Source organism: Magallana gigas, chromosome 2 (assembly GCF_963853765.1).
Source record: "Magallana gigas chromosome 2, xbMagGiga1.1, whole genome shotgun sequence".
NCBI classification, from domain to species: domain Eukaryota; kingdom Metazoa; phylum Mollusca; class Bivalvia; order Ostreida; family Ostreidae; genus Magallana; species Magallana gigas.
In genome coordinates, this window is record NC_088854.1 from 810,412 (window position 1) to 836,468 (window position 26,057).

Sequence of the window (26,057 nt, forward strand, 5' to 3'; positions counted from 1 at the left end):
TTGATTGGATGCCAACATTTCTCACTGTCAAATGAAATTTTTTTTTTAAATAGATACCGAAAGAGAAAATAGACAAGTGCTGTCTAGAGACACAAAAACGGGAATGGTAGCAACAGTAAGTTAACTTTTGTCATATAATTAAGAAATTAATTGTTGATATTCAAATTCCAGAATAATTTTAACGGATTACCATTTCAACGTCTTCATCAAAGTGCTGACTGAAACTGTCAAAACCTCAAAACGTTTCACTGGCTCAGTTAGTTGCTGAGTAAGTTCCCTTACCATGTTGTAGCACAGTGGTACAGTACCTTGTTAAATCTCTCTCTGGAAGGATTTTTGTATGAGAATGGTCTTTTTTTTTAAATTTCACCTAAATTAATTAATTTATCCAATCCCCACTGAGCTGTCTCATTTCAATGAATACCTATGGAGAGAAGAAAGAAATAGCTGAAAAATTAAGTATTCCGGACCAGGCTGGGATTCGAACACGGCCTCCTGAATCTCTGGTCAGGGGCTCTACCTACTGAGCCATCTGGCGACTGTGATCAAACTGGTGTGATCATATAACCCCATTATATGTATCAGTTTAGATTGAGGTAGAAAAGTAGGAATTTTTCCAAATCTGCAGGACTTTATTGATGTTTGCCTAAAACTGTGTCTCCCAGCTAGGAACAAGAAATATAATGAAACTTCTGAAATCTGGCTGGCTGTTGGATTCAACTTCCCCTGTGTTGTAGTTGCATCCTGACATATTTTGCTTTTTAATATTTTTAATCCAATTATATTCCTAAAAACCTCTGAGTGCAGAGCCCAACAAAAATCATGTGAGAACAGCCATGAAATAAAATCTTAAGATATTTCTTTCCAATAGCCCCATGATCTCAATCCATCTTGTTTGGTTAAAGAATGCATCTAAAAATAAAAATAAAAAGTACCTAGATAATAAAATTTGTTTGAGAATTGTGAAAGGTATGCAACGAACTTCCAATGGTTAGATTTTCCCATTATGAATGTCTTGTAGAAATTTGTTTTCACTCATCATGCTCATGTCATTTTATCTAGGAAAATGAGAGGACATGTCAATGAAGGTATCTTGGATTTGTGCCCAATATGATTTCTTTTTTCTTTTTTGATGGGTTATTTTTTTTTATAAAATAGACTTTAGATTTTTATATCCCCACATGTTAATCAGCTTTTGAGAATTTGTTTACACCAATATTATCAGCAGCACACATTTCCCAAACCTACAAACTACCACTGATCACTGTACAAGATCAAAACCTTTATACGTGCATTTAATCACACACTGCTCAATCATTACCACAGGGTCTAGACTACAATAATTCTTTGATTTTTCAATGGCAATTGTATATTATCTATACAGTGTATAAGATAATGATGTCTTTCCAGTAGGCCCCCGCCTTACTATGTTAATATCTACAATATGCCAATAAAAAAATGCTTTTTTCTGAGTTATCTATGTCATTTTACTTCAATAATAATACATTACATTAATCTTAATCCTCAGGAAAGTGTTCAGGAAATTATACTTTGTGAAATTAATGGCAATTGATCCTCTAATTGGTTTGAAATTGTGAATTATGACGAGACAACTCACGAGGCAGTGGATCTCGGTTAATTATCACACGGTCAGCTGACACCTGACAGAGACCAATCTACAAACACCTTCCTAGAGAAGTAAAGGTTTTGTTATATGCTGAAATTGGCTATTAATTACAATAGAAAGTTGTGTGTTTGCTAGTGTCAGATAGGACTCAAAGAAATATTGCTGATAGAGAGGTTTCCTGGGGTGGACAGTTGTATTAACTAAAGGTGGTAAAATTGACACACTAGCTAGACATTAATAAAAGGGAGATAATTTGTTGCTCTACATGGATTTCTTCAGTGGCAATCTTGTGTCAGTGAGGTTTGTTCCAAATTCATCAATATTCATCAATAGCTTAATAGTAGTATATAGTCAATATCAATATACTGAGGATAAAAATGTGATCACACTGATCCAAACATTTTAATTCATAATTATTGCACTGTTTTTGTTTGTATAATTTTGCAAATGCTGCGGAAATTATATACTTTGCATTTGCTGCATACTGCAAATGAAGTATTTGTTTAATATCATGGTGAAATAAATTTATGCTTCTTCACCTGCATGATTTTAATGCGGCCAAAGAATTTTTGCGATAGTGGACTTTTACCTAGAGCTTTTGTTTAACTGGACTTATCATTTGCCCTAAGGTAAAAAATAATTATGGACTTGCTGAAGGGCTGTAATAGAAATATTTTCTCACATATTCCTCCAATAAATCTATAGAATGCAGCATGGATTTGCTCGACTGTGAGAACTTAATCAGGTTTAATCGCGTCCTTTTAAATTTACCACCTTTAAGCTTGGTTGGCCACCAGTGTAGTACATCCGAGTAAACAGTACACGCTGGTTGTGTACAGAGTCTCACTCTCGCTCTCAGCACCGACTCACTGCCGAGTCTGACAATTTGGCTCCCTCCCCCCTCCCTGTAGTACCATAGGATACCTGTGACAATTAGGAGGGAGACTTTCACTTTACAGGTAATGTGCGCCGTTTGTTTTGCCTGACTAATGACTGTGCACCTGTACAGGTTTTTACCTGGAGCTGTGTATTGTAATGAATAATGTGTATTCAGCTGACTGTTATTGCTGTACCTTCTCAAGTTGCTGTGCTGCAAGAACTGTCAAAAATTTTAAGGAAAATAACCTGTAACAGTTTATAAATTAATGAAAATTTAATGAGGTGTTCTGTACATGTTGCCTTACAAGCGGACATTCGTGAAATTTCACACCGTATTGAAACACCTTCCATTGTTTGTGTCTCTGGGGGAGGAAGTACAAACATTGGTCTTCTTTGATAAACAAGCTATGGTTTGTTATTGGAGCTAATTGTTTGAAGTGTAAACTGGACGCTAACTGAGGACCAGGTATGTGAGTTTTATGATGACCCCAGGCCAAGGGTCCATTGTGATCTACAAGTATTCGGTTGATTTGTTTATCAAAAGTGCATCAGGTAGTGAGGGGCTGGAAATTCCTGGACACCTGTCTCAGGTTTCTACCTGGTGTACATACCTGGTTGACATGACGTGTTGTGGAATCTGATCACTAGACAGGTGTATGAAAACTTTCTCTCATTATTTATATAACATAGGTAATGTCCTGTTCCAAGAAATTCAAGCAAGGTAATTCTAGGACCCAACAGCTCAAAAAACTGTCTCTTACACAGGGATCTACATCATAAATACATTTGTTTAACTGGAATTACTTGAGGTATGAAAACTTGCCTATCTGTTTCACAAAGTATTGTCTTTTTCAAGATTCCTAAGATATTGTCAACCTTAAAAAATGATATTATTCAAGGTAAATTATGTGCACCGTCATTTCTGGTGATGTGATCAGTGGTATTGTTCTCTGGGAGAGGACAGGGGTGGGGTGAAATCTGACGACTGTCCTATCAGTGGGGAATCACAGAGACACGGTGGTCCGTGGAGCAGCTATTGTCTATGTTTACTTATCTCTTTCTTGTCCACCTGATTAATCAAGCTGTCAATTGTTAACAAACATCTGCAAGCAGTGCCCTATCTGTGTATATATACCTACCACAAAGTTAAAACAATTCAGCAATTCCAGCGTTCACTCCAGGGCAACCTTATGTTGAGAAGGTTTAAGTTGGTACCACTGATTAGCTTTTTATATTCTTATTCAATTTCTAACCACAAAAAAATCGGGTAATGGTAGAAATTCACCAGCCTGATTAGAATTTAAACCCCTCACTCATCTCAAAATTGTGTGGCATTCGCAAATATATTTAAATTTACACCATAAACCTCTAAAAGAATTCTATTAATGAGTGACTGCGGGCACAGATTAACTGTTTTGTCTTAATCCTAATCAGGACGGTCTCTGAATGAGGAAATTAGGTACATGTCTATAAAACCGACCGATGGGCTTACACCAAGTGTCAACCTGTACAGTAAGTGCGATGTTTTATCGTGAATTGATGATGTGCAGTCATTTAGCGTTATTTGTCTCATGCGGTTGTCTTTGATGGCGATGACCAATCGTCTGTCTCGCGTGGCTCCCTTCAAGGGGATGACCAATCACCTCCATCTGTTCATCAGTAGTCAGTGTTGTTTTTTATCCTCAAACAGCTCGACTTCTACTGAGGATTACCCTGTACATGTAGTTTTATACATGTAGTGGCTTGGGGCCTGTATATGTAGTGTCTGACTGGCCGTTCATAGACACAGGTATAGAGAGACGGGAACAGTTAGATTGCTACAGCACTGTGTGTAACACGTCTCTATGTCTGTTATTAAATTTTACAAGCATTTGTTTTACAATGACCCGTGGTATACTGTACCACAATGCTGTATGTGAGGTGAATTTATAATGGTACATGTGGAATTTTAACAAGTTCTGTCTCGTGGACGTAAATGGCAACATTTGTTGTCCATTATTCTCAATTCTAAACAGGGACATTATCTACTGTGAGGTTTAAAACATGTTTTTTCTTTCATTTATGCAGGTTGGTTCTTTGTTGTGCATGAAATTGCATGTAGTTGGTAACATCTACAATTTAATAAGATTACAGTTTGTTTAATTTTCATTTCAGAGAGACTTTGACGTTGGTGATGATGGAGTGAGTAGGGATGCATGAGCCAATGGAAGTGGATGGATACTGGGCGTGTAGCCATTGTAGTCTTAGCAACAGCCAACTGATAGACATCTGCCAAGCCTGTCACGTACCCAGAAAACCCAACTCTGTGGACAAAAGTAAAGGGGCCATCCCCAAAACTAGGGTCAAAAGATCGAAGCCCATCACAACCAGGCCATCTCCTGTAGGAGGGCCGGGAACCAGCTCACAGGAAACAGTTATAGTGGATGGTGAGGATGTGGAGGATGATGTGTGGAAATGTGGAAACTGTAATATGAAAAACTCAGGGAAAGTGGAAAACTGTATCAGTTGTAACGAAAATAAATTCAAAGAAGTGATCATGATAAATGATGATGATGAGTACGTTGTTAAATACAACCACTGTAAAGGGGATGACAAAGGAGCAACAGAAGATAGCATAGGCCAAAGTAAAGATGTAACAAAGAATGTGATTGGTCAGAATGAGGACAAATTCTGGAACTGTAGTAAGTGTACATTCAAAAACTCAGCAAAAAATAAAAACTGCGAAGTTTGTCAATATCCAAAAGAAGTTAAGTTACCGACTTTGGATTCTGTGTCAGAGTTTGAAGCGAAAAAAGTGGAGTACCCAACAACCAGTAAACGAGGCGAGCCTGATGGAATGGAGTCAGAGATAGAGGTAGGGGGAGCCACTGCTAATCCTCCAGATCCCAAACCCTCTGTGGATGCACCATCCAGGAAGAAGCTTCACCATCCCCGAGCCAAGTCAGACCCAGTGTTTATAGAGGACGGTAGGGAGTGGACATGCCCTGTCTGTAGCTTCGCGTGTAATCCTAGCTGGTGTCCGAAATGTTCAAAGTGTCAGAAGGGAGAGATTCCTGGGGGAATACCCCGGGGTAGAGCCAAAACTCCCAATGGAAAGTTCCCCGCCATTACCCCTCAGCACAACCCAATAAAGAAAGTCCACTCCTCTCCCAGAGAGTCGCCTGACTCCGGGAAAAAGGAGCAGAAGAAGGACAAAGGATTCTGGGTGTGTAACCGTTGCACCTTCCATAACCCCAATGTGGAGCGCATGTGCAAGATTTGTGGGGGTCGAAGGTCAACTTCAGAACTTGATATGAGTAACTATTGGAGTTGTGATAAGTGCACATTACACAATCCAGTGGAAAATGCATCCTGTGCTGCATGTGGTTTTAAAAGGAATGTTTCTAATTTGGATCCTTTTTTTAATGTAAGAACTACCCCTGTGTCCGAACCCAAAACAGACAGTCCAAGGCATGTCGATAAAAACGCAGCCAATAGAAAGGAAGAGAGTGCTAAATCTGACAAGATGGGCAATGCCAAGAAGTTGAACAGTGCTGAAAGAAACAAAATGCAAGGAAAGGCAGGTGAGAAAGACAAACCATCAAAGGAGGAGGACAAGGTGTCAAAATCAGCACAGGAAAAAACAGACAATACGCCCAAGTCATCACTGGAGAAAATTAAAGATAAAACTCCAAAATCATCGCTAGAGAAGAACAAAGATAAAACTCCTAAATCATCACTAGAGAAGAACAAAAATAAAACTCCTAAATCATCGCTAGAAAAGAACAAAGATAAAACTCCTAAATCATCGTTAGAAAAGAACAAAGAAAAGGAAAAAGGCAAGAACAAAAGCCTGGAGAAAGAGAAGAACAAGAGCTTGGAGAAAGACAAGCTTTGGTCATGTTACCAGTGCACCTACAAGAATCCGCTCAAGATGGCCGACTGTCAGATGTGTGGCAGTAGTAAGTCCCACAGGAAACACTTCGACCCGAACCTGATCACGCTCACGCGACAGCCGAGTTCCCTGATGGCCGACATCCGTAAGATCGAGGAGGACGAGGCGCTGGAGCTGTGGCAGCACATCACCCTGTTCTGTGGACAGGTAGGTCGAAGGTCAAAGGTGACAGGTATTCTACTGTAATGTCATGGGACCTTGTTCTTGTTACAATCAAAATCTACAGGATGGTCAAAATAAGAAATATTTCTATAGATACCAGATTTCTCCTGATGAGAAACACAATTCTCATACTCCTAAAGCCCCTCACTTCATTTGCTAGAAATCAAATGATTCCACAGTCAGTATATAGCATCAGTTAGTATAATGTTAGAAAAACACATAAGTCAGATCACTTTAAAGTGGCCAGATTATAAGGGTTAAACTCCATATACATTGATACATCAGTATACATGTACTTAAAACTCTGCAAGTCGAGCGTTTCATATACATGTTCATGTATTGTCTTGAACACAATTTTACATTCAGAAATAGGAATATACATAGTAAAGAGTACTTTTGGAAAACAATTTGCTATCTTTTGAGATGTTCTAAATTATGACAAATGTGGAAAAGCATTGATCATGTAGATACGGTACAGATAAGTGTAACAGTTACTATGTATTAGTTAAGATAAGTGTAACAGTTACTATGTATTAGTTAAGCTGTAGTAACTGTATATTGCCCTGTCAGGAATGAGCTCATTATGACATTTTTGAAGATCCATGAAATCATCATTTGATATTTTATCCATTAAGCATAAGAATAATTACTTCTTTAAAACATATTTATTGTACTGCTTTGTTGAAGAGTTCCCGAGGTGCTTCAGTAACCTATCCTACACATAAGTATACAGCGATTTGTGTTATTTGTAATGACATAGTTGCTACCTGTATTGGTTTTACTATTAGAGTGTGACGTAAGAAACTCATTGCAATATTGAATTGTGGCCGATCCATTCATTTCTAAACAGGCCACTCCCTCTTAGTGCAGAGTGTGCAAACAAAAGAGAGCATAACGAGCACATACAGCCAACAATCTATGAATAAAGGTCCTAGGCCAAACACTACAGAAACGGTGTCTTAAGAAGAGAAGTTCTACAAAGAAACTAATTCTGTTCATTCAAAAGTTCCCAGCCTGCAAATGGGGCACATTTAACTCAACAACCAATTGGGCACATTAAACTAAACAACAAATTGGGCACATTAAATGGACAATAAGTTGTGCTGGTTGAGCAACAAGCATTATTTCTGCTCCACATGGAACAAAGGTGTATGAGTCGTACACACAAGCTCAACGACCGAATTATCCCCAAAGTCACTCTCGTAGAAAGTTTGTACAAATCACGGAGCAGAAATATGATCTATCACTCATCTTTGTAGTTTTACTTATACTTTGATTTTTGATGCCTTACATAAACTTCTATCTACTTGAAATTTAATGGGAGAGGGAATCGATGACAGTGAAATTAGCCGTGAAAATGTGTCCCTTGTAAAGATACAATCAACTGTGACATTTAAACCTGATTCATCAGAAATTGAGGAGACATTTAACAGTGAAACAAATATCCCGGGGAAGGAGGGATGAATCACTTGCACGGAGAATGACAGCCGTTTGTTACACCCTAATGATAAAGATAGTCCATTATAAGATTCCCATAACCTAACTTGGTCTGTCTGAAATCACACCGATAGCTCACTTTGTCGACAATATACATGTATATTTTAAACATATCTTTTGACAGAACACATTTTAATGAACAATCTACCTGTACTGATTATTATATAGACTGTGTCATGTAACGGTCTACCTGTACATATCTAGTGTATGGACTGTATTCAGTCTCAGGCTCTCAGCACATTCTACTGGCTATTTATGACACAGTCTATGTATTTGTACTGACTTTGTCCCAGTACATGTCTACAACACATACAGACTACACCTAGAATTGTTGGCTATATGATTTGTTTACATTCATTATACATGTTATATTTCCCTATTCTTGACCCACATTCTAGTAACAGTTGAACTTTGGTATTTTGGACATTGAAATCAAATTACCATTGATATGTGAGTTGGAAGTAAAAATGAATGCTTATTTAATAATGTATTTAACCTCCAAATTTTGACTCCTTCAGAATATTTATTATATTAATATATCTTTCTTTTGAAAATAAAGACTGCTTTTGAATACATGAATATATATGTATTGAATAATAATTTTTAAAAGTTTTCCTTATCAATGTGGTATGGTCAAACTGAAATGATTGAAAACTCGGTCACTATGTATATTTTTGTTATTTTAAGCACAATGACCATTTTGTGGACGACTCTTTTCCTCCCGCCCCTACATCTGTGTTCCTGAATGAGAATAAACCATTCACCAAGTCGTACATCCAGTGGCTCAGGCCCACAGAAATAGCTGCCCCTCGACACGGGGATGAAAAAGTCAAGTGGGCAGTGTGTAGGACACCCCTACCAGATGACATCTCGCAGGGACTTCTGGGTAACTGCTGGTAAGTTAAGATAAATTCTGGGGTAACTGCTGGTAAGTTAAGATAAATTCTGGGGAAACTGCTAGTAAGTGCAAGATACATTTTAGGTAATTGATGAGAAGAGCAGCATGAATTTTGAATAAAAAAAGGAAAATACAGCAGGAATTCTTTATTTTGTTGTATGTACAGCAGGAACTATGGGTAATTGATCAGTAGTATAGCAGGAATTATGGGTAATTGCTGGTAAATGCAACGTCAAGAAACTATAAATTTTGGTAAATTTTTGAAACGGAGTAGATTCAAAAGGAAGATTAGATGATTTTATTTCAATTTGAGCCCAGAAAGCATAAGAGATTTCAAGATATGTAGAAAGTCCAACATGAAAAATAAATACATTAATGTACTGCACTCATATGTTCAGGTGTACCGTATACAACATTGGTGATACAATCATTATAATGGTTCTGGTGAGGTTTAGTTATCTAAGGCTGCCTTTTCTTTAGGTTCCTGAGTGCGCTCGCTGTGCTGGCTGAGCGTCCAGAACTGGTAGAGAGCATCATCTTGACTAAGGACTACTGCCCCCAGGGGGCGTACCAGGTCCGGCTCTGTAAGGACGGCAAATGGCAGATTGTGCTGATTGACGACCTGCTGCCGTGTGACCATCACAAGCGACTCGTCTTCTCCCAGGTCAGCTGTAGCTGCTAAATATTTCATAAATACTGAAAAAATTTACAAATATCTGCTAAATATCTTCACAAATGTTTTCCAAAAAGTTTTACAAATATATACCATAAAAAATTTTTCTCACAGATGTTTACCAAAAAATCTGACACTTTCAGACATTTACAACAACATCACTGCTTTATTTCAGATGTTCTACAGTAATCAATGATTGAAATAGATTAAATAATTATCTCATACATTTATAGGCTAAGAGAAAGCAGCTGTGGGTCCCACTAATTGAGAAAGCCATGGCCAAGTTACACGGAAGCTATGAGAGCCTTGTTGCAGGGAAGTGTTTGGAGGGGCTGGCCACTCTCACAGGTGCCCCCTGTGACAACATAGAACTGCAGCGTGAGTAGGGGAGCTATCAATAGGCTCAGTACATAGACCATTACATAGATACATCTATTGAAAAAAATTACAGATTTAGGAAAATCACGGCATACGACGTTCATAATAATGTCTTGTTAATTCCTTAGCTGGACCACAAAAAGAAGAGATTGACCCAAATTTGATCTGGGCCAAACTGTTAAGCTGCAGAGAATCAAGGTAGGTTCCTTTCTATGGTGTGATGGAACATATTTATAACTTTCTCAATGTACATTCACTTAAAAATTAATTTTAATACAATTACTAAGTATAAATTATGATATACAAAAATGTATTACATTTTCTTCATTTGAAAAAAGAAATATTAATCTTGTTAAACAGAAAAGCTTTGAATACATGGTACAAGGTATTTGACAAGTAACCTTTCAGTGACTGATCAATTGATAGATTCCTGATGGGGGCGTCTTGTGGGGGAGGGAACATGAAGACGGAGGATAAGGTGTATGAGGAGAAAGGTCTGCGACCTAGACATGCCTACTCCATACTGGATGTCAAGGACATTGACGGAAATAGGTCAGTAAATCTTTGACATTGATCAAAGGGGAGTCAAGTCTATGTAAAGTTACTTAAGTAAAAGTAGTGCCTTGTATTCCTATGATAAGAGATCTCTCTCACTGTTTTGTGTGCAGGCTATTGCGATTGCGCAATCCTTGGGGGCGTTTCTCCTGGAATGGGGACTGGAGTGATGACTCTGCTAAGTGGGCCAACATCAGCACGCGGGCCAAACAGGACCTGATGCTGTATGGGCACACATCGGGCGTGTTCTGGATGGCACTGGACGACGTCCTCAAGTAAAAACAGAACTACTTCTCAACTATTAGTCAAGAGTATCTTTAAGTTAAAAATATAAGTACTTCCATTTCTACTACAGGCAAAAGTATTTTTCAAGAAATCACTTTTCCTGATGACAGTTTTGTTATTTATGGACTTAATAAATGTCAGAACTTTTTACGTGCCATCTTTTATACACCAGGAACAAATTATCACAAAAATGTGAGGGAATACATGGTTTATGAACAGTTTTAATACTATTTGCATCTTTCATTCATACCTGATTTTAAATAGCTATAGGTTTTAAACAGCAACCATACTGTTGTATGCATATAACACAGAGAATACAAATAATTTGAATGCTTATGAGATATTTTACAATTTTATAAAAGCTTCTGAATCAGTTATTCATCTGCTCAAATTCTGTTTATTTTGATTAGGTACTTTGACAGTGTAGACATTTGTAAGGTGCGACCTGATTGGAGGGAAACTCGTGTAGAGGGAACATTTCCAGCCAATGCAAGGGAGGTTTTCAAGATGGTTAAGTTGACTGTGTTTTACACAACAGAAGTCGAGGTGGGCGTGTTCCAGGAAGGAATCAGGTCAGAAATGTTTTACCTGTCCAATAATTATTTTACCTGTCTAGGAAGAGCTTCATTTGAAAGACCCGAGGTCATGTGGCATTACTTTAGAAGAGAATTAATTAGTAATAAACGCATTCATGTATTTCATTGTTCTGGTCATACTTAATAAGTAATTACTTTAAGTTTGACTTAAAACTATATGACAAACCAGATATTATTCATTGTGTAGCTATGAATAAGATAACATTTTATAATAATAGCTGGTATCTGCAGCGACATGAACAAGATTTCTTCAGGTTATGATAAATGACACCCCGGTAACCTTCTGTTCCCTCCCTAAGCTCGGTACCCTTACTGACAGACACATTTATCTCCCCCTGACAGGAGTAACGACAACAAGAATCCCGCTGACCTCTGTGTACTGATCCTCCGGGATTCCCCTAATGGAGTGCAGGCATTTGGTCCGCTGGTGGCGTGCAGTAACCGTCAGATCAAGAGCTTCGTGGGCTGTAACACAATGCTGGAGCCTGGGGAGTACGTGGTGCTCCCACTCACCTTCAACATCTGGACTCTGTGTCAGTAGCTTATACACATAATGTACAACTAAGCTTTTACATAATGTTATTGATAATTGGAGTCAGTTATTCATCTGTTGATGCATGCATGTCAAATATGTAAAGAGGCGTTACTGGACATCATGATGTTTTTCAGTAGAGTTTGCCTTGGATGTTTTCTTTTATAACCTTGTTCGTGTTTTTCAATGTCAATTACTTATAATTAACTTTATCTAGTGTATTTATTTTGTTTTCATTTTTATAATTTCAGCCACAAAGCCGAGTGAGCGGTACAGTTACGTCCTATCGGTCCACAGTTCTAAGGCGATAATGGTGGAGGAAATAGAGACACGGACCCAGAAGTACGAGTACGCCCTGTCCGATGCGGTCATTCAACTGGCCCTGGCCAAGGGCAAATGCGAAGGGGTAGGTATAGTCTCTATATACATGCATGTGCATGTTAAGGGGTACATAATCTCTATACATGTATACAACCGTACAGTGAGCAACTTAGTCACATACTTCCCTTAAACAAAGGGGTGACATTAGGGGGTACAACCTTATTTTCTTTTGAGTATCCAGTCATGTAAATCACCCTTGAAAATGCAGAATTCATTAAGAATAACATTCTTTATCATTGTCAACTGAAGCTCTTGATTTTCTTGAAGAATAATTGACAGTAACTAAATAACAAAACATATTAAAGGTTTATTTCTCTTTCCTTTCCTTAAGAATCACTGACAGAAGAGCTTTAGTGAACTTAAGTTAAAGGGGACGTGATTATACTTTTCAAGTTTACATATCTAAGTTATACATGTAGCTCAATAATTTGATTAATGAACCATGATGTTTTATTTTGTCTATATCTAGGTCCGTGACACGGTGTCTGTGTACTCACTGATGCACGGCTGGTCGGGTGGCCTGTTTGTGGTAGAGAACCGCTGCAGTGACCGCAGCCTCCACATCAAGTGTGACTGTGTGGACAGCTCTAATGTGGTGTCCACGCGGTGCAGTCTCACCACGACCGACTCTGTCCCACCTCTCCACAGGTATACTATTCTTTCACTCCACAGATTGTCCATGCTTCACTGAATCCCTGCTTGCCTATCAGGCCTACTGTAATAAAATGAGATTACAGAGGCAGTCAAACTAATTGTGAACCTTTTACTTCCACAGGCAAGTGATCATGGTGCTGTCACAGCTAGAGAGGAGTGCGTCCTATCATCTGTCTCGGCGCCTGATTCATCGCATGCACTGGTCAGCCACCGGACTAGCAGACTGGGCAGCAGCAGGAGTCAACCACGACCCTCCACTCACTCTACACGTAGAAGGGCTGCATGCACCCCGGCCATTGTAGGGAGACATCAGGGAAGGCATCTTTGTGACCTCTATGGATGTCAACTGATGACTCAACAACACAAGCTGGTGGTATTGTCTGGGTGTGTCAGCTTCAGGCTATGCGACAGTATGACTGTTATCTGTATCTTTATCTGATGGAGCAACTGAACAATTGACCGAATGAACCACTGACAAAGCATTCCTAGCATCAGGACGTGACATATCAATATATATTGATAGATATCATGTAGCACATGTATCTACCTCAGTATTCGAGGAGAGAACTTTGAACAACATGACTTTGGTTAGATCACTAGGGTAAGATGAGATACATCAGTGTTGCCATTCCTCCAGGAATGATAAAGTTAGTGATATATGCTATTCCTTTTTATGCCATTCTAAAAGGCCTTCCTAAATCCATGCAACTCTATTCTGACCTACAATCATGAAACAGAGAGAGTGTTCCTTTATTTAGTCTGGTTGAGAACGACTTTCTTAACTTTATACAAATCACTGCATTTATTTGTTTTATCAAACTTGGTAAGGTAAATCTCCTGCATTGCTACCTTATTGATCATGCTAGCTTTTATTTTTGGACTTGTGAAATTGAGTATAAAAAATGATTATTTAGTGTGATACGCACAGGTTGATGTTGGAATGTTTAGCACATTATTACATGGGAGTGATGGTTTTCTTGAGCCAATACAATGGAGAATTGTTTATTCATCATGGCATTTGATTATTGTTAGTTTTTTATCTTGGCATTGAAGCATTGTTCTTGTGATGTTTAAGTATATACGAACTTTTTGGACAACCCTCGTATAAGGATCCAGGGATTATGGTTCAATGTTATACATAGACAAAGTTCTATTTATATATTGTTATCTAATTAATTCTTTTATATATTATAAATATTTTCTAAACATTTTAATGTTAAACACTGAATTTTACTATGTTCATCATTATTTGAATATATTTCTATCATGTTACCCCAAGTCATTATTGATATCAGATAGTTCAAATATTTACACTGTTAGGTGTTGAATTCTGTATAAAATGGTTAAGATGACTAAACTGTGAATAACTGACCTTAAACTGACCGTTATTCTGCCTAACACTGAATAATAGATGTTTAATCAACTACTTATCACTACAATATTAATTACAGCAAATCTCACAAGTTCTGCCTTGTGACAGGACTTTACATCAAAGCACTATCAAGCCTGTGGTTGTGATCTCTTAAACAGCTGTATTGTCAGAGTTTTCTGGGTTTGTTTTATATTTCAGACAGGTCTATATGATATAGATGTACATGTGTGTAATCTCTGGGTAAATATACTTACAGAGTCAGGTTAGGGGTCACTGTCACCATAGCAACTGCCACTGTCCAAGAAATATCACCAGCAGAATACTCTGATAGTGTATGTCTGTTGGAGGACAAATTCTAAAACAAGTGTTTGAGAGAAGAAACATGCTGATATATTTTTTTAAATCTTGATTATGGATGAAGTTTATGTTTATTAATGCTATACTTGTCATATAAGGGTTGTACAGTGCATGTAGTGAATTTAAGGAACTTACAAAGCTGTGGTGATATAAGCTAGCATTAACATTTCCAAAATTGTTGACTTGCTCAAAAGCATATATTGGTGCAATGTTTGTATCACTCTTGCTAGTTTAGATGTAAGATTTAGAGGTATACAGAATGCACATGTACAGAGAAACTGGCATTGTCAATCTCCCTACCTCAGAGGATGCTACAGAAAGCATTAAATACCTTGATAGGATGGCACCCTAACAAAAATAACTTGAAAGTTTATATTTTGGTCAAGATAAGGTTGTACTTGAAGTTATTTTCATTGTATATAAGAGTGGGAAATCTTAGCATTTTTAAGGTAGAACTTTCTATTTATGATAGATTATTCTTTGAAATACAGGTAGTATGGAGCAATGTGTAAGACATTACTTATAGTTTATTTTATTGTGGAGAAATATGAGATCTCAATCATTTTTAGTCATGTCTTTTTTGTACAGTCACCTTTTTATGAGGGATTTTATTTTTTAGGGGGGGGGGGGGGGGGTTGAGGCTTCACAGTAGTTTGCTAGTGTGCAGTGTCTGTTACATATCCATAGTGCTCTCATATTTCTCTGATTTGTGAATTTTATTTCTGTTTTTGTTTACTACTTGAAATAATTTCGTTGTGCAATATGTGATATTTCAGAGGATTTTTATAATAAAAGTCTTTTTGTACATTTGATATTTTTATTTAAATTAATTTATTAAATACTCTCAAAGTCGCATTCCCTTACTGCACTGTATAGAGGAGGTAGGCTTCATCATTTCATCGAGCAACATCAAGTAATAAATAAACAGTATACTCGTGCACTTTATTTACGTAACCTTACGAAAGTTGGGTTAATACTCTAACAATTACCATGGTATAGATTAGGTATTTCAGCAAATGCCATCTACAAACTAGTTGGGGGTTTGTTTCACTTTACGAAAAAACGTATTGAGATTATCTACCCAGGAAATGACATCGAAGTACCGGTGACAAAATCGCTTTTGCTTACTTAGTGGAGTTAACATATTCAAATAAATATTTCGGTTATTTTTCTCTTATTTCATGTACACGTAGTCTGTTGATTACAATTGACTGTATTTCACAACAAATGACAGACCACAATGAATACAACAAGTTATAGTACATGTATGTAGTGAAAAACATTCAGTTTGTTTAGCCCTAGCGTACTGTAAGAGATGTGATGTAACCATAAACCCGACTCACGACCTCCCCCTGGTATATCGGTCAGCAGCTATATCAATGAACACGAGATTCAACTTCTTGACTATTTAAAAATTATTTTTTTTTTAATCTTTCAGTAGGATTGGAAAGTGCACGGAAATGATTGTTGCGGATCTATAGAATACAATATTGATACATCACGAAATAGTAATCAATGCAATCCTTTAGACGAGTCATTGACTGAAAGATTGGAATCAAGTTTTCCATTGTCAATTGTTGTATTGACATATTTATACATTACCTAATAAATCAGGGAGAAAATGATCAGTAGACGTAAATATAGAGAGAATAATACATACCCTTTTCCATATCACAGCTTGTATCAGCCCGAGATTCCAATATCAGCCCGAGGGCCGAAGGCCCGAGGGATGATATTGGTCGAGGGCTGATACAAGCTGTGATATGGAAAAGGGTATCTATTATTATATTTATTACATACTTAGTAATAAATTTAAAAAAAAAAACCATCAAATTTTTTTTGAATTGATTATTCATATTATTTGAAAAAAGTCTGCACGTGTACATGTATTTAATAAAAATATGAGTTCTTCTTGTTTTAACATGAAGCTACAGAACGGAATTTCATCAGATTTTAAAAGTTGACTGCTTTAAAACATTTGCTAGCATTTGAAGTTTTCAACTGCACTAAAAAATGTCGACTGTAACTGAAAATATTTTATTTTTCGTCTGTAAACATGCAAAAATGCCGAAGCGAAAAAAGGCAGAGGAGTTCCGAAAGGGGTGTGATACGGATCCGTATCAGCCCTGGAGGGCTGATAACCTATATCAGCCCCGGAGGCCGATACAGATTTTGTGATGTCATCAGTATCACATATGCCAAAAACCTGTATTTATTACTAAGTATGTAATAAAGATAGATAGAGAGAGAGAGAGAGAAATATATATATATATATATATATATATATATATATATATATATATATATATATATATATATATATATATATATATATATATATATATTGTACATTCACAGTCTGATTGTCTAAATATATCAATGCTATTTTAAATATATAAATTGTTCATATATTGATTATCATTATATGAACAATTTACATATTTAAGAATGTCATTTATACATTTCATGTAGTTGTGCTTGAGTCTTTTTCGCGGTGTTCGAGATGGATTCTTGAAAAAGCTACAATAATCTGAATTCTTCATATCTGCTTCCGTTTCTACAGTCTTCGCCCCCCCCCCTCCCCCCCCCCCCCCCCCCCCCCTGCGTCCTGCCTGGCCTTATACTATCTTGTCTACCTCGCTTCACACCAACACTCAATGAAGACTGATCCTTGACGGACACTTCGTCATCTCTATCATAAATGTCGTCATATTCGAATGTCTGTCTTTGATTTCAAAGATACTACAAGTTCTATACATCTACCTGATATAATGACAGGTGATATGGTGACGTGGTATAGATGGCGTTAAGTATTTGATGACGCGTGTGGTCTCTAGGTCGCACTGTGTTCATCTTGTTCAAAATCTTTACACGTGCCTCTAATCGACGCCTTCACACGCAAGAACAGGAAGAAAAATACTACAACTGACATAATAGGCTCTGGAAGATTTACCGGGCCTGCTTCCATCAGTATAGACTGTCATGCAATATCTGGATGTGTACGACAGATCGACAAGCACTAATTTGTGGCCTTATATAGGTGTATTGATCTGTTAGGTATAGCAATCTACAATTTATTTTCTTGAAAAGATAATGAAACATATTCTTTTTGTTGGCTTCCACTGAACAGAAGCTTTTTACCTGTGATACCTGAGTCACCTGACTAGCAGCGGTGAGAGAAACACTGGCTTCCTCGTCAAACAACGCTCACAATACTCAACGCTGTGCGATGAACCTAAGATGAAAGGTACCCATTGCTTAACTGTTTGATATCAAAGCCCAAACAGACGACAAGACAATGAGAAGGGCGACCATTATAAGGAAGCACCGGGGGCGGGCCCGGAGGACGTCGGCCCCCCTGTACCCAGTGACGCCAGCTCAGCCCCCACGTGCACCCCATCGTCTTTCGGTTCCCGCCATTGTCGAGTCTTTGAGTACCCACCGTTTTATTGAGCACCAGCGTGCAAGAAATGCTGCCAAAAATCTGGTGAGTAGCATTTCAGTCCTTTAACTGATTCAACCCGATACTTATTAAAAAAAACCCCATTTTACTCTTTATATTATAATTACTTGATTAATGACAATCATAATTGTTCATTTTGCGTTTAATTAATTAAATTAGTACCCACCAAATCTTTTGGGTTTTTCCCTGACATTCATGTCGTACAAAACATTATTTGTTGTATATACACCTCAAAAATGTCTTTGTGTTTAGTATCAAAGCAACGGATCCTCGTAATGTTTGTTTACGTGGCTTCAAACAAAGCCTATCATATCCCTAAATAACGGAATGGGCCGAATTTAGACGAATGAAATATTCTTTAAGTAACGATTAAAAAGTGATTATATAGAATCCATATTAATTGGTACAAGTGATAAAAATTTAGTCATGAAAATGCTGTATTAGGCCAAAAGGCTGTATATACATGTACTTATATACTGAGGTATATATATACTCACAATACAAGAAGTATTGTACTACATAGCCTCGATTGTGCATTTTATACAACAAAACTCGTTTACAGCAAATTTCAAGGGACCATAGAATTTTTTTTTTTATAACAATTCGTTGTACCTATTAGCGAATTCGTAAGAAATTTTATAGAGACTTCGTTATAATCAGCTGACACTACTCCAAACTATCGTAAGATATGAAATCAATATTTCCCCCGTTTACAAAAAGTCAATGTAACATTTGCACTTCAATTTTCAAAGAGAAAATTCTGAATAATATTTGAATGAGTATTTTACATACTTAGCTTTAAATTTTATGCATCTTCAATGAAATTTGTAATTGAAAAAATGCGTTATATACATGATTAAATTACGTTAAATTTTGCCAGCGGGGGTCTTAAAATTACCTCGTTATAGCCGTAAATTCGTTAAAACCGTGTTCGTTATATACGGTAATTTTCTATAGGTTTTATAAACGGATTTGCCGGAACATGAACAAACAATTCGTTATAGCCTTAAATTCGCTATATTCGTGTTCGTTATATCAGAGTTTTGTAATCTCAGTGTTTGTCGTTGAACAACGGTAAATAGCCCGACATATACTTAGCTCCGTGTATCTTTATCTCTTGACAATTTGATTGGTAGGATTGGTGTTATGATCATCGAAGTAAGTTATAACTTATAAGACTATTTGTCATTACTTCTAAAGTGAGATATACATTAAACGATTAATCACTGGTAATACTGACGTTTAGGATTCAGTGAAATAATAAAGATGAGTAACAGAAACAAGATGGGCAAAATAATTTCAGAAAATTAAGACGGTTTCTAAACGAGAAAGCGAAAAAGTTCTGCAGTTCTAAGAGAGTACAGTGGGGAACCTTGAACGAAGGTTCCACGAAGAAAATACTGCTGGAAAACTCTACAAATCGGAAAGAAAAAACCTGAGATAATTAGGGTAAAAAAAAAGATATGCAAAACCATGATAAATCTATCAAATTCTTGAAACAAAACATTAAGAAGTATAAGTAAAGACAAATCCAAGACAAGAATATATATAATGTGTAGATAGGCAAAAGACAAGACAATAAGATGTGTGTAGACAAATCCAAGACAAGAATATATATAATGTGTAGACAGACAAAAGACAAGACAATAAGATGTGTGTAGACAGATCCAAAACGACTATAAAATGGACAGACAGATCAAAGACAATAATATATATAATGTGTAGACAGACAAAAGACAAAACTATATAACGGGTAGAGAGATCCAAGACAAAACTATATAACGGGTAGACAGATCCAAAATGACTATAAAATGTGTAGACAGATCCAAAACGAATATAAAATGGATAGACAGACCCAAGACAAGAATATATAATGTGTAGACAAATCCAAGGCAAGTCTTTAAGATGTGTAGACATATTTAAGACAATACTATAACATGTGTAGACAAACCAAAGAAAAGACTATAGAATATCCAGACATATCCAAGAAAAAATATATGAAATATTTAGACAGATCCAAGACAAGGGTACAAAATGTGTATATAGATAAAACAAAACAAGACCATAAAATGTATAGACAGATCCAAGACCAAAAAAAAAAGAAAATGTGTAGACAGATCCAAGACAAAAATATAAAATGTGTAGACAGATCCAAGATAAGAATATAAAATGTGTAGACAGATCGAAGACGACAAAGTGGATTAAAGACAAAGGTATGAACAATCTTACAATGATGAGGAATTTATATTCTTATCAAGGTAAGACAACAACAGATTAAGATCAAAGACAAGACAACAAAAGATTAAAAAATGAGAACGATATGTACAAAAATAAAAATAAGACAAATAGTGATATTTGTCAGGCAAGATGTGTACATGTGAGCATAACATACACACGTGCTCTAAAATAGATTTATTTGAAGACCGAGAGGCAGGACAGTTTAACTGAAGCCCAACGTTTTCTTTACAGAACTGTGGACAAATCATGTTTACAAATTAAATCCACTGGGTATTTATACAGCCGTTATAATACAACCGTAAGAGCATCCCAACACAGCCTTAGAACTAACTTCTCTCTGTGTCCTAATACATATGTAGTAGTGAAGAGCTTATAGCTGAATGGTGCTCTCTTTAAGGAGCGACAGAAATTATAGTTTATTTTAGAAATCTCTGATTTTAAGTTCTTAATGTAACACACACGGCATGACAGATAATTACACTTTCTTAGACTCTTATGTCAGCAAACCATTAGCAATCAATTAACATTACTTTCTCTAGAGCGATGAGACTTTTATTTTTTCATTTCAGATTCTCGAAATGAGATGTTTGTTTGATGATTATTTCAGATCAATTAGCAAACGAAAGACAAAACTTCAATTCTTTCAATTGAAAAAAAATGGCATTTCAATTTTTAATGTCAATACTTCGGTGTATACTAGTATATTAGTATATCCACTGTATAGAGAAAACAGGGTCAAATCCCCTCCCAGAAAGTACACTGTCAGATGTACTGTTATTTTTCATGGTGACACATTTCATTTTGTAGATATCAATAAGTCTTTTCTTGAAGCTAGGTAAACTAGTTGGAGTTTGGACTGAAGAGGAGTCGCAGAGGGTAACCGCCTTGATTAAAAATATATCACAGGAATAATAATGAAACATGTTACAACAAAGAAGACGGGAAAACATATCTGATTTCTATTAATTTACGGCAAGGGGTTAACAGGGATCAGACGTGTTTTTTTTTATACTTCTAATAGTCTGTAAATATCTACTACACACGGGAAACGGAAAATTAACCTTGGAATAAATTCACAACAAATGTCAATGTCCTGGTGTTAAATATCACAAAAACTCCGGATCTGTACATTTAGTCCGGGGAAAAAAGTGCAGGGCTAGTTATTATAACTTTGATTAAGAAAAAGTCGGTCCTAAAACCCCCTCCTATCTTTTGCTACGTGCCTTTAGTCTGAAGATCTTTTGTAAGGTACTGTAGTCTGTAAGAAGAACTCCTCGGGCCTTCCGGCAGAGTTCGGAAAACACCTCCAATTAATACGCCCTCCATCTATAAATCGATGGGTAAAAAAATCTTCCTGCCTATCATATACTATAAAATTAATATTTTATAAAGTACAAGGATGACATTTTTTATAACATTGGTTAAGACGGAGAGCGCCCATAATCCCAAAAGTACGATGACAATATCACGTGACTCTGTATTTCAAGAAAACAAAGAACCAAAGAAAAATACACGCATCCCTAAAAAACAAAACAAACAAACCTTGATAGAATATAGGCTTTGGGCAGGCTTTAAGCGATGAGGGGTCTCTAAAGAGTCGACAGTTTTGTTTTACATCATTTTATTTCATTCAGTCTTTTAAGAAGGATGGGTGTCTCTACATAGTACATTGTTTTGTTTTACAAGATGCCACTGTTTTGCAGGCTTTGGACGAGGAGAGATTCTCCGTACAGTAGATTGTTTTGTTTTACAAGATGCCACTGTTTAACAGGCTTTGGACGAGGAGAGGTCTATGTACAGTAGCTTGTTTAGTTTTACAAGATGACACTGTTTAACAGGCTTTGGACGAGGAGAGGTCTATGTACAGTAGCTTGTTTAGTTTTACAAGATGACACTGTTTTGCAGGCTTTGGACGAGGAGAGATTCTCCGTACAGTACATTGTTTAGTTTTACAAGATGCCACTGTTTTACATGCTTATTGGACGAGGAGAGGTCTCTCAATCTAATTAAAATTAGACGTTCTGAATCCGCTACCGCTTCTCAAACGTTTGAAAAGCGGTAGCGGATTCAGAACGTCTAATTTTAATTAGATTGAGAGGTCTCTGTACAGTAAATTGTTTTGTTTTACAAGATACCACTGTTTTACAGGCTTTGGACGAGGAGAGGTCTATGTACAGTAGATTGTTTTGTATATTACAAGATGCCACTGTTTTACAGGCTTTGGACGAGGAGAGATTCTCTGTACAGTAGACTGTTTTGTTTTACAAGATGATACTGTTTTACAGGCTTTGGACGAGGAGAGATTCTCCGTACAGTAGACTGTTTTGTTTTACAAGATGCCACTGTTTTACAGGCTTATTGGACGATGAGAGGTCTCTGTACAGTAGATTGTTTTGTTTTACAAGATGCCACTGTTTTACAGGCTTTGGACGACGAGAGATTCTCTGTACAGTAGATTGTTTTGTTTTACAAGATGCCACTATTTTACAGGCTTTGGACGAGGAGAGGTCTCTGTACAAAAGTTCCAGCAGACTGACAACGCCCCTCCCCACAGACACGCCCTCCTCTTATGGGAGTCTGTTTTCCCAGATCCAGGAGAACTCCTCGGATTGTGAGGGACTCTACGACTTCATCTCTCGGACTTACCGAGTCCTCTATGGCAGCAGTAAGACACAGAGCTAGTCGGTGACATCAGAGCTACTGTGGTGTATTAATACCGACACACTCAGATTCCAACCATTGAACTATAACTCAAGTGTTACTATCATACAGATGTGAATATCCGTTATATATTTTAAACATATAAAACATGAGATTTGATATCGTGCAAATGTAAACCCTAATAAATGTATAAGATACACACAACTCACATATCTTGATACTAAGCAGACATAAATATCCGTAATGATAACGTAGAACCTACGCTTTGATAGTATACAAATGTAGTCCTTTTATGTGTATTCCAGACTTAAAATTCGGATTTTGAAAAAATGTACAAAAAACAACACCCCCCCCCCCCAAAAAAAAAAACAACAAACAAACCCAAAACAAAACCCACTTCTCAATTACTTGCAACGAAGTAAGATCTAAACACCTTACAGGTTTTATATGAGTTCGTTTGTGATTAGGTAAGGCTTTGTGACCTCATCTGCATGATATCATGTTAATATCTGGGAAAGATATATTGACATCAGATCTAAACCTCTGAGACTGACAATATGTGCAATATTTGATACCAGTATCAGAAATACATATAAACCTCTTTGACAGGCATATATATATACCATTACACGCAAACCAATATTAGATGTAAATCTCTCTGATTGATATCTAATATTTTGACACAATAACCATACAGCATTGTCACAAATATCGGCATCTGAAATGTATATTGATATCAGATATCAACCCGTGATGACGTAAGATGATATCATACAGAAATATCTTTATAAGTTATATAAATTTCTTTTTATCTATTTTCAAGTTCTGAGCACCGGGATCCTGCTACTGCTGTTGGCTATGCCAGTGTCAATGTTAGCAGTGGGTGAGTTAAACATCGTATACATAACCATATAAAAGTGTTTGATATACTTTTATGTTAAGTACTGAAATCTGATTGGTTTAGACGCAGTTGGTAATCCGTTCTATTACCCTCAGCGTTAGCAACACACTTGGCACAGGTAACACAACGAATTGTTACGTGCGCACGGTTCGTTGTAAATTCATGTCAACAAATATAAAAGCAGTAAAGTTTTCTTTAAAATTAAGACAGTTTGTACAATAAAATAAATAATGCCTGTTTGGGAGAGCAACAGTTGAAATTGACACCCTTCGGAAACCAGTGTCAAGCAATATATATGCCTGAAGGTCCAACAAACCATATGTTGCAACCAAACCTAACAACTGTTAACTATGGATAAATTTATATTTTCTAGTAGTAACCAGTATATAAATAGTGCCTGTTTGGGAGGGTAACAGTTGAAATTGACACCCCGAGGAAACCATTGTCAACCGACGCGAAGCGGAGGTTGATAATGGTTTTTTCGGGGTGTCATTTTCAACTGTTATCCTCCCAAACAGGCACTATTTATTCTATTATACTGAATGTCTTAATTTTAGAGAATTTTTATATTGCTTTTATATAGAAATGACGTGAATTCTACGGCGAACCGTACGCGCATAATTTCTGAGCATGTAACAATTCGTTGTGTTACCCGTTGCTGAGTGCGTTGCTAGCGCTGAGGGTAATAGAACGGATTATCAACTGCGTCTAAACCAATCAGATTTCAGTATCTAACATGAAAGTATAATAATAGTTCATGTCGCACGGTCGTTCGACAATTTCCATTCCACCGAGATCGCACGAATTGATAGTTTTGATAATGGACCGACAGACCTGTCACCCTCGAAATTGTTGGACCGGTTGCATTAACATTCATTTTGTGGGCAAGAGCTATATAAAAAATTTAAGGGATATGAAATAATTTTAGCATTAGTAGGTGACCAAATACGATTGGGGTGATCAAATGCAATAAATAATAGATTTTATCAATCCCGACCGTATTTGAAGCATATTGAAAGATTTGAAAGATGGGGGCTAGACTTAACAAAAATCTTGACAAGCACCCCCCCCCCCCCCCGTCCCGTTGCCTATGATGAATCATCAATGCATCAGATAATTGTAAAGTTTATAGCAAGAATGTCATTATGTGTGCAAACATATTTGGAATTAGAATGTACACTGTCTATTTATGGTTATTCGTAATACACTTGACAATTTTTTCAAGTTCATTCGCTAACAAAATTTTAATTTAAACATGCTTTTGAATCACAGTTTACGAGACCCGATTCTCTGTATGCACAATAAATCTAATTTGGTCCTCTCTCCTGTTAGGGTCCACTTACCGCAGCGACTGCCCCCTGGAGCCCAGGGTCCCTATATACCTGCTGGTGGGAGGGAGCTTTGGTCTCATCAAGGTATTCCTGATGTTGTGGAACCAAAAGAAACATAGCAACGACGCATGCGTGGATGACGATGACGACGGAGAGACTGATGACGCAGTGGTGCGCAGAACAACAAAGTTCACAGAGTTCATTCTGAGTGTGTTTCTGTCCGTGTGGTTCATCATGGGAAACCTCTGGTTTTATAAAATATGGAAACCGAACTTTGAACAGCCATTGCACGAACCTAGCAACTGGTGTCACATGACAGTGTTTCGGTACACGTTCTATCATTTAGTCACGTGTTACGGTCTAATTGCATTGGTTGTCATAACAACGAGCTGTTTCATCATCTATTATTGTTGTAAAAACTACCATTACCTCAAATGAGTCCCAATATTAAATAAATTTCTTTTTTTTCCCCTGATGTAGTTCTGTTTGACTCATACATCTGTCATTAATTAGCTATATGATATTGTAAAGAAAACCAAGTCCTATTTGAATGCTGGCTTGCCTTACAAATGGTGCAAAGTCCTTATTTTTGTATACTTGAGCTCTGTTGATAATAAAATGAGGTATATATATGCAGACATTTTCTGAATGTTATTGACAGACAAAATAAATTACCTTCACGT

General features: G+C 36.9%; 2 protein-coding genes across 7 annotated transcripts; both read left to right on the forward strand.

Moving 5' to 3' along the window:
• Positions 1 to 18: 18 nt before the first annotated feature.
• Positions 19 to 15,592, forward strand: LOC105318471 (calpain-15). 6 transcript variants are annotated; one of them, XM_011415633.4, is made up of 13 exons: positions 19 to 115; positions 4,661 to 6,587; positions 8,787 to 8,995; positions 9,478 to 9,661; positions 9,904 to 10,048; positions 10,177 to 10,246; positions 10,475 to 10,600; positions 10,717 to 10,878; positions 11,299 to 11,460; positions 11,827 to 12,017; positions 12,268 to 12,422; positions 12,867 to 13,045; positions 13,173 to 15,592. In XM_011415633.4, exons 2-13 carry the CDS (start codon positions 4,698 to 4,700, stop codon positions 13,351 to 13,353), a joined length of 3,654 nt encoding a protein of 1,217 aa, XP_011413935.3. In that variant the 5' UTR covers positions 19 to 115; positions 4,661 to 4,697; the 3' UTR covers positions 13,354 to 15,592. The 6 variants fall into 6 exon arrangements, with proteins under 6 accessions (XP_011413935.3, XP_011413941.3, XP_065930471.1 ...); XM_011415639.4 differs by lacking the exon at positions 19 to 115 and adding an exon at positions 2,424 to 2,586; XM_066074399.1 differs by lacking the exon at positions 19 to 115 and adding an exon at positions 2,718 to 2,972.
• Positions 15,593 to 17,561: 1,969 nt separating this feature from the next.
• On the forward strand, positions 17,562 to 26,043 carry LOC105318511 (transmembrane protein 272). Its single transcript, XM_034444461.2, has 4 exons — positions 17,562 to 18,267; positions 22,972 to 23,146; positions 23,966 to 24,025; positions 25,376 to 26,043. Exons 1-4 carry the CDS (start codon positions 18,079 to 18,081, stop codon positions 25,810 to 25,812), a joined length of 861 nt encoding a protein of 286 aa, XP_034300352.2. The 5' UTR covers positions 17,562 to 18,078; the 3' UTR covers positions 25,813 to 26,043.
• The last annotated feature ends 14 nt before the right edge of the window (positions 26,044 to 26,057 follow it).

Coding starts and splice junctions, on each gene's coding strand:
- LOC105318471 (XM_011415633.4), top strand. CDS start 4,698: ATGCATGAGCCAATGGAAGTGGATGGATACTGGGCGTGTAGCCATTGT. Junction 8,996..9,477: donor GGACTTCTGGGTAACTGCTG/GTAAGTTAAGAT, acceptor CCTTTTCTTTAG/GTTCCTGAGTGCGCTCGCTG. Junction 12,018..12,267: donor CTTCAACATCTGGACTCTGT/GTCAGTAGCTTA, acceptor TTATAATTTCAG/CCACAAAGCCGAGTGAGCGG.
- LOC105318511 (XM_034444461.2), top strand. CDS start 18,079: ATGAGAAGGGCGACCATTATAAGGAAGCACCGGGGGCGGGCCCGGAGG. Junction 18,268..22,971: donor GAAATGCTGCCAAAAATCTG/GTGAGTAGCATT, acceptor ACTATTTTACAG/GCTTTGGACGAGGAGAGGTC. Junction 23,147..23,965: donor CCGAGTCCTCTATGGCAGCA/GTAAGACACAGA, acceptor TCTATTTTCAAG/TTCTGAGCACCGGGATCCTG.